The sequence below is a fragment of the Macaca nemestrina genome, chromosome 1 (genome assembly GCF_043159975.1).
Source record: "Macaca nemestrina isolate mMacNem1 chromosome 1, mMacNem.hap1, whole genome shotgun sequence".
Taxonomy (NCBI): Eukaryota; Metazoa; Chordata; class Mammalia; order Primates; family Cercopithecidae; genus Macaca; species Macaca nemestrina.
In genome coordinates, this window is record NC_092125.1 from 192,335,533 (window position 1) to 192,343,793 (window position 8,261).

The 8,261-nt window shown below is 57.1% G+C and overlaps 1 protein-coding gene across 1 annotated transcript; it reads left to right on the forward strand.

Moving 5' to 3' along the window:
* The first annotated feature begins 246 nt into the window (after nt 1-246).
* LOC105494832 (endothelin 2) lies at nt 247-6,178 on the forward strand. Its single transcript, XM_011763705.2, has 5 exons — nt 247-392; nt 727-883; nt 2,355-2,477; nt 3,765-3,863; nt 5,444-6,178. The coding sequence occupies exons 1-5, from the start codon at nt 329-331 to the stop codon at nt 5,535-5,537; spliced, it is 537 nt and encodes a 178-aa protein (XP_011762007.1). The 5' UTR covers nt 247-328; the 3' UTR covers nt 5,538-6,178.
* The last annotated feature ends 2,083 nt before the right edge of the window (nt 6,179-8,261 follow it).

Consider the following 8,261-nt stretch of genomic DNA (forward strand, 5'->3'; position numbering starts at 1 on the left):
GACTGCGAGGGGCCCCCTGGGGACTGCCAGGGATCCTCAGGACTCCCAGAGGTGCTCCAGGCACAGAGGGAGAAGCGGGCCTTCCATCTCCCTCCCCCCTTCACTGCAGAGGCTGGGTCGGGCCGGGCGCCCGGGGAGGAGGCGGTGTCCCTGGCTCCCAGCCCACCGGTGCAGCGGGGCAGGGCTGGACCAGAAGGGGTGGGGCACAACGCCTGGTATAAGAGGCAGCCAGGGCACCGAGGCAATGAGCTATCTGCTCAGCTTAACAGCAGGACGCTGGCAACAGGCGCTCCCTGCTCCAGGCCAGCCCGCCCGCTCCGCCGCTGCTATGGTCTCCATGCCCACCACCTGGTGCTCTGTTGCGCTAGCCCTGCTCGTGGCCCTGCATGAAGGTGAGCTGCCCTGGCCTCACCTGCTGCCTACAGCTCCTGGGTCTGTCTACCTGTGTCTCCCCCTGGGGCTGCAGTGCCTCCCAAGCCAGCTGGGGGCAGACAGGGGCGGGAGCCTGGCGGCAGTGGTCACAGGGGGACGGTTCTGCAAATGCAGAGGCACCCAGGCTCCCCACGGGCTGCTGGAACTTCCCTGGGCTGGCCTGGAGCTGTTGAGCAGCAAGAGTGCCAACTCCCTCGATTATGCAAGAGGAGGGGCCCGGTGGGTCCCCCACTCCGGGATGTGCCAGGCACCCCAACCCACCTCTCCGCCTCTCTCTCCCTCCTGTGCATGCAGGGAAGGGCCAGGCTGCTGCCACCCTGGAGCAGCCAGCATCCTCACCTCATGCCCAAGGCACCCACCTGCGGCTTCGCCGTTGCTCCTGCAGCTCCTGGCTCGACAAGGAGTGCGTCTACTTCTGCCACTTGGACATCATCTGGGTGAACACTCCTGAGTGAGTATCTGTGGGGATGGGGGGCAGGGGGAGCTCTGGGGCAGGGTGTCAGGGTGGGAACTACTGGCATGCTAGGGAAGCTTGACACAGTCCAGCTCTCCCTGGGCCTCCAGGTGGGGGCGTTGGCTAATATCAGTAGTTAATTGTTTCAATTCCTGAGTGAGGACAACCTGAGTCATAAAGAGGGCTATCTCCTGAGAATTCTTAAGACAGCCTGGTAAGCAAGTGTTGGCCCCATTTTCCAGATTCAAGTACTGAGGCTCAGAGAGCTTAAGCGCCTTCCCCAAGATCACACAGGTAATTGTAAGGGTAGGCACCATCCTCGGTCAGGGAATGCCGGAGCTCACAGTCTCTGCCATGCTGCCTCTGCATGCTCTTCCAAGAATAATACGATTAGTGACAGCACCCGTGCCTTGACTATGCCAGGCTCTTTGCCAAGCACTGCACGTGCATTATCATCTCAGGAGCCCCCCATCCTCCCCATAAGGCAGGATATTCCCTCAAACGACAGATGAGAACCTGCCCTGTGCTACTGGCTACACCCGGGTAGGAGCCCAGTGCTGTCTGTTCCGCCTGCACCCTCACTGCCTCCAGGCCACTGCATACCTTCAGTTGAAGTTTCTGTGTGTGTTTGTGATTTTTTTCCCTTCCCCAAATTGCAAAAGGCAAGAGAAGCCCTGCACGTAAGCGTGTGTGAAGCTAATCCGCATCCAAACACTTGCTTAGGGCGGGAACCCTGCCAGTCCCTGCGTGTTGCGTCTACCTGGAGTCACTAGGACTCCAGCCACACCGTCTAAAATTAGCTCTGTCACTCGAAAGTGCTGGTCCAGCCAGCCACGGCCCCTGCCCTTCCCCTGGCCCACTTGATCAGACTCTGAATCTGAAATCAATCCCATCTGAACAGGCACACACGCACACACCCCACTTTCAAGTCAAGCCTCTAAGGCGCATTTGTTACCCCTCTAGGCAAGTGGGGACCAGGTGCGGGCAGCGTAGCTACGAGCCTGTGTTTACTTCTGGGAGATGGAGTGGCCGCCCTTCCTCTAGAGCTCGCTGAGAGCCTTCTTTGAGAACAGGGGGACCAGCCAGACTGAGAGGGGAGAGAGACTAGGAGGTTCCCAATTCCCAACTTCGGGTAGAATCACAGATTTCCTTCCCCCAATGCTGGGAGTTCTGACTGAGCCAAGCCAGGCCCAGAGAAGGGAAGGGTCCTGCCAAGGGCTACCAGGACCCTTGTGGAGGAGCCTGTGACTTCAGTGGTATGACTTCTTGAGGTCAGGGGCTGGTCACCTTTCACTGGCACCTGCTGGCATAGGTGGCTGTCCCAGTGGGCAGTGTGGACAGTCCCTGCTTGCCAGTGGTTGTGGTTTATTTAATTCTCTCTCTCTCTCTCTCTCTCTCTCTCTCTCTCTCTCTCTCTCTCTCTCTCTCCCCTCCCCACACCACTACCTTGCTGGCTGCCCGCCCACAGACAGACAGCTCCTTACGGCCTGGGAAACCCGCCAAGACGCCGGCGCCGCTCCCTGCCAAGGCGCTGTCAGTGCTCCAGCGCCAGGGACCCCTCCTGTGCCACCTTCTGCCTTCGAAGGCCCTGGTAGGTGGGCACCCAGCCTGCAAGGGCTTAGGGTAGCTGCAAGCCCAGGCATGCCCTGGGAAGCAGGTGTCTGGGAGACTAGCAGAGGAGTGAAGTGGCAAGTTGGGGGTGAGCAGCGACCCAGGGGCCCACAGGCTGCTTGGGTCCATGGCACTATCCCTTCCTGCAAGAACCAGTCACCCCTGGAGGCCTCCCGATGCCCAGCTCTGGGGGCTTCTGGGAACATTCATGTCCTCACTCCTGGGCAGGAGAGAGTCTGCCAGTGACGACTGAGGCAACTCAGGCCCAGAGAGGGGGCAGGACATGTCAGGCTGCACAGCTTGTCAGAAGGAGGGCCGGGCCTTGGGCCTGGGTCTGTCTGATCAAGTCCTACTGGGCTTTGGATTCCGACCTGAGGTTCAGGGGACTTTGCAACTTGCTCAGGGAAGAAATGACATCTGGAGTTGGGAAGCCATGTCACCATCCCAGGGTAGCCCCAGAGTTTCTGGGGAGCCTTTGCCATGTCTCCTATCTTACCTGAGCCTTAGTTTTCCCATCTGTAAAGTGGTGTGAGGCTTTGTTCCTTCCCTCATCCACATGGAGAATTTGGGAAAACCAAACTGGCTTCAAAGTCCCAAGCTTCTGGCCAGGCGTGGTGGCTCAGACCTGTAATCCCAGCACTTTGGGAGGCCGAGGCGGGTGGATCACCTGAGCTGAGGAGTTCGAGACCAGCCTGGACAACATGGTGAAACCCCATCTCTACTAAAAATACAAAAAAACTGCTGGGCATGGTGGTGGGTGCCTGTAATCCCAACTACTTGGGAGGCTGAGGCAGGAGAATTGGCTGAACCCGGGAGACGGAGGTTGCAGTGAGCCGAGATCGCGCCATTGCACTCCAGCCTGGGCAACAAGAGTGAAATTCAGTCTCAAAAAAAAAAAAAAAAAAAGTCCCAAGCTCCAGTTCCCATGATGGTTTACAAGAAACTCCTCCTCTGGGGCTCCAGCTGAGGCTCCACCCTGCCTCAGTTTCCCCTGCGGCTACAGGTGGCCAGATTCTGGGAAGGCAAAAAAAGCTGCCTCTTTTTGGGGCTAAGAGCACATTCGTGGTAGCTCAGTTTTCCTCGGTCCACACCCCACCTGGGAAAGGAAAGATGCCAGGTGCACAGGGATGGAAATGGATCTGCTCCTGCAGGCCGGTGGGGATGGGGATGGGGATGGGGATGGGGTGGGGGCTGGGCTGGGCCTGCAGCCAGGTCACTTCAGGGCTCTGGGCAGTCCCTCACTTGGGCCCTAATGCTATTCATGCAGGACTGAAGCCCGGGCAGTCCCAAGCCGGAAGTCCCCAGCAGACGTATTCCAGACTGGCAAGACAGGGGCCACTAGAGGAGAGCTTCTCCAAAGGCTGAGGTGAGGGTGTGGGACACATGCACAGATTGATCACCTCCTGTATGCCTTGCACATGTCCTATATTTTCTATGCGAGGCAGGCCTGGGTCCTCATTGGGGAGCAAAGAGAACTGAGGCTCAGAGAGGGAAAGCCGCTTGCCCAAAGTCACACAGCAGTCAGCGGCATCTGGCTGACCCCAGAGTCTGTGCTCTTACCCACTGTGCTCTTCGTTACCACTAGGTCTGGAAGTGGACTTTGAAGAGGGTTTGAAGGCTCATGACTGGGAAGGACCACAGTTGTTGGTTCAGGCTGTGCAGAATGGAGCATCTCACACATGCTGGGGTCCAGAGGGGCCACCTGCCCAGCCTGCTCCCTCTCTGCTGCCCAGATTGCATGTCCTCCCTGGTGCCTCAATGTGACTCAGACCTGGCCCCTAGGAGGTGCCCATGAATGCTTGTTCAACCAAACCAACTCAAGAACAGACACTTGCACCTGCCGGGCAGCAGAGTGGCTGTAGGGGCAGCCTCTGGGGCAGGGACTGCTTGATCTGAACACCAGCCCAGCCTGGAACAAGCTTTGTGACCTTGGGTTTGCCCCTCCACTTCACCGTGCCTCTAGTTCCTATGATTTGAACAGGGGAAACAGGGAAATTGCGCCATCCATCCCCGCCTGGGGTTGCTGTGAGGTCAGATGAGTGGACGCACATGAAGTGTGTAGCCGAGGGTCTGTGCCTGTGGGAGCTGTGGAGGGGTCTGCCATTCCCACTTCTGCCACTGAGGGCTCCTCACAGCTGGCCAGGTCCCAGGACCCAGCTCAGCCCCTCAGGGATTCTCACCTTTTGGGGGCGGCAGAAAAATAGGAGAAAAGGCAGGATGGTGGGATGGACAGGACCCAACATAAACTTAAGAACTTTCTGAGAATGAAAAAAATGAGTACAAGACTTTTCAAACGCACACACTAGTGGCTTGGCCAACCTTATACTCACTTTGGGCAGTTCAGGCCTGTTTTTGTTTTACAAGCTAAGAAAGGGGATCAGAGAGGCTGAGATCGTTGCCCAAGTTTCCTTCGCTGGGAACTGAAGCCAGCCTCCTGGCTCCCAGATGAGAGTTCTTTGAGCCAGGATGTGGCCACCCACCCAGGTTCAAAGGGCAGCGGGGTGCCCTGTTTTCTGGGCTGGACTGCCTTGAGCTGGACCTTGAAGAATGAGTAGAATTTTAGCAGGTGGCATCTGGGTGAGGGGAATATACACAGCCTGGGGGGAAGAGCAGGAGCAAAGGTGCGGAAAGGTGTGGAAAGAAGTGGGAAGGCAGACGACGGGAGACCCACAGGGATGTGCTTGGCTGTCCACTCATTCTGGCAGCATTTGATGTTGAACATTAGCTCTGTTAAAGTCCTCATGTGCAGAGAAGCTTCAACGCCTGGGCTGGCCTGTGCTGGTTGTGCAGACCTTGCTTTCAGTCTATGGCCGCTCTCTGACCCCAGGGCAGCTGTGACCCCAGGATCTGGGCAAGGGTTGTAGCCCCATTGCCCCTACTCTCGTGGGGAGCTCTTGGACAGTCCATATCTCCTGAGATGCTAAGTTGACCCTTCTTGATTCCCAGGGACATTTCCACAGTCAAGAGCCTCCTTGCCAAGCGACAGCAGGAGGCAATGCGGGAGCCGCGGCCCACACACTCCAGGTGGAGGAAGAGATAGTGCCGTGAGCTGGAGGAACATTGGGAAGGAAGCCCGTGGGGAGACAGGAGGAGAGAAGTGGCCAAGGCTTGTAGACTCTCTGCCTGCTTCCTGGACCAGGGCCTTGCTCCCAGACAGCGGGACCCATTTACCAGGATTGGCACAAGCTCTGGCCTCCTCGCCCTGGTGAGGGAGCCTGCTCCAAGGCAGCTCCGTGTCCTCACACTGCCCGGGGAAGCCCTCGGCTTCTAGACTGCAGAGCAGCCTCCAGCGCTGGCTGCGGGCCCACAGCTCTGCTGGAAGGAACTGCATGGGGAGTATGTTCATCTGGAGGCTGCGTCCTGAGGAGTGTCCTGTCTGCTAGGCTACAAAGCAGGAGCAACAGTGCAGCTGGAAACACGCGTGCTTCAGCCAGCCCTGGAGGCTGGACGGCTCCCGTGGGGCTGGTGTCCTGGCTGGCTGTGTCCTCTCCAGCTTTCCCTCCCCAGAGTCCTTGCACCCTCATTCCCTCGGGACCCTCCCAGTGAGAAGGGCCTGCTCTGCTTCTCCCATCTGTATATAACTTATTTGCTCTAAGAACTTCGAGAATCCCAATTATTTATTTTAATGTATTTTTTAGACCCTCTATTTACCTGCGAACTTGTGTTTATAATAAATGAGGAAATGTACTCTGGTTTTTTGTCTTGGTCAAGGCAGGGGGTTGGAGGCTCCTCTCAAGAAGGGGCCGCTTGGAAGTTGAAGGACACAAGAAGGAAAGGGCTGGGGCAGGTGGCTGGGTTCCACTCCCGCGCTTGCTGGATGTCTCTGGCTGCTAGCCTGCCCTCTCTGGGCTTTTTTCTGTTATGTGCCTCGACAGCTACCTGCAGCTGTGACATCAGGATTCCAGGACCTATGTTCCCATCATGCCAGTAACCAATGGCCAGCCCTTTCCCAGAAGCATGTGTGGAAGAAGCCAAGACACGAGGGTGGAGGGACTCATCACACCAGCGGCTCTGTCCCAGCAGAGGCTGACAGTAAGGCCCGGAGCAAAACTGTCCAGCAAGGAAGAAGACCAGGTGAATCCCAAGGCTGTGGGTGCCCCGTTGGTCAGTGAGGGGTGCTATGATGGAACCACAGCCTGGTACCGGCCTGGCCCCTCACCTTGGGCTTTGGACATCATAAATACTTGCTGATTGAATTCATGAGTCACCACTGCAGTGTGATGTTGAACAAACCTCTTTCAGTTTCTGAACCTCAGTTTTTTTCATCTAGAAAATGGGAAGCAATAGTCCCCGCCTCGCAGAGTTGCTGTGGACACTAAACAGAGAAGTGATGGTACCAGCCTCAGCCGAAGGCCTGACAAGAGGCAGAGGCTGCTTGTGGGGCTGGCAATGGTGATTATGGAATGAGTGGGACAGGGAAGACTATGGACAAAGGTGCTACTGTTGTGGCCTCAAAAAATATGGAAAATAAATAGAACGACTCAAAAGAGGCCAGGGGTGGCAACTCACAACTGCAATCCCAGCACTTTAAGAGGCTGAGGCGGGAGGATCACTTGACCCCAGAAGTTCAAGACCAGCCTGGGCAATATAGGGAGACCCTGGACTTCCCCTTGTGGGCTGCAGGGACCCACAAAAGCTCTGTGCTCAGCGGGGGACCTTGGCAGGGCTGGGCTTTAGAAATAATGCCACAGAGGGCCGGTCAGGGCTGAGTGAATGAGGAGACCAGCGGCAGAGAAGCAAAGTCATCATAAGTCCTTAGGGATCCTCCGTGCATCCCGGTGGTGAGGCTGGTGTCACGGGGTCAGCCGAGGCACTTGTTGCTTACTCCAGCCCAGGGCCAGAGCGCACCTCTCACGTTGCATCTGAGCCTGATGCCAGGGGAGCGTCGCTCCCTGTGAGTGCATCACAGGCTCCCATTCAACATGATCCTGCCCCTCAAAAATCCAAACGCAACAGCCCATGGCCAGGTCAGGCAGCTGGATAAGGCAGCCCTCGGGCCGCAGCTGTGACAGAGGCCTGGCAGCAGCAAGAGGAGAACCTAGCGGAGGGTGTGTTGGAGAGAAGCATTCACCACCCTTGGCACAGGCCCTGGGGACCCTGGCCAGGGTTCAGAGATCAGTGACCCAGATGACTGAGCAACCGAGATGATTAAAGGAGTAGAGGAGGCCCAGAAGGCAGGGACAGGTAAGGGTGCACTACAGTCCTTTAGACCCATACACCTGGGAAACAGGGGCCTCCGGCTGGGGCGCTGCACTTCGGGGGCCCCGTTCTGGCCCTCATCCAGCCATACCTCTCTATGGGACAAGAAGTTTGCAGGGCCACGGGGTCACACATGCCCGAAGTCTGTCCCTGCTTCTAACTCACCCTCCAGGTAGCTGGCACTTCAGCCATGTTGGGGAAGGTGGGCTAGAGTTTGGAAAGAAGCAGAGAAAAAGTTACGAGGAGCAGCCACCAGGTGAAACCGAACCCCGGGAGGAAGGCATCTAAGCGTCAGGAAGCTTGGGTTTTCAGGCACAAAATCTCCCCTCCTCCTGCCTTTTCCATAAATATAGAATGGGCTCTTTTCAAGCTTTTTGAGTTAAATTTGTGTTCCTTTTGACTGGAACACTAGGCAGAGACCGGCCAGAAGGGGGCACAGGATGACCCAGATTTATTCGGGTTATGTGGACAGGAGGAAGCTGAGGCAGAGAGAAGTTAGGTCCTGTTTCCGGGGCTGTGAGGCTACGGACGGGGCCTTTGCTGCCTCTCCACAGCCCTCGCTCAG

Excerpts from the sequence above, each read along its gene's own strand:
- LOC105494832 (XM_011763705.2), top strand. The coding sequence starts at position 329 with ATGGTCTCCATGCCCACCACCTGGTGCTCTGTTGCGCTAGCCCTGCTC. Across the intron at positions 884-2,354 it reads ATCTGGGTGAACACTCCTGA|ACAGACAGCTCCTTACGGCC; the intron begins GTGAGTATCTGT and ends GCCCGCCCACAG. Across the intron at positions 3,864-5,443 it reads GAGCTTCTCCAAAGGCTGAG|GGACATTTCCACAGTCAAGA; the intron begins GTGAGGGTGTGG and ends CTTGATTCCCAG.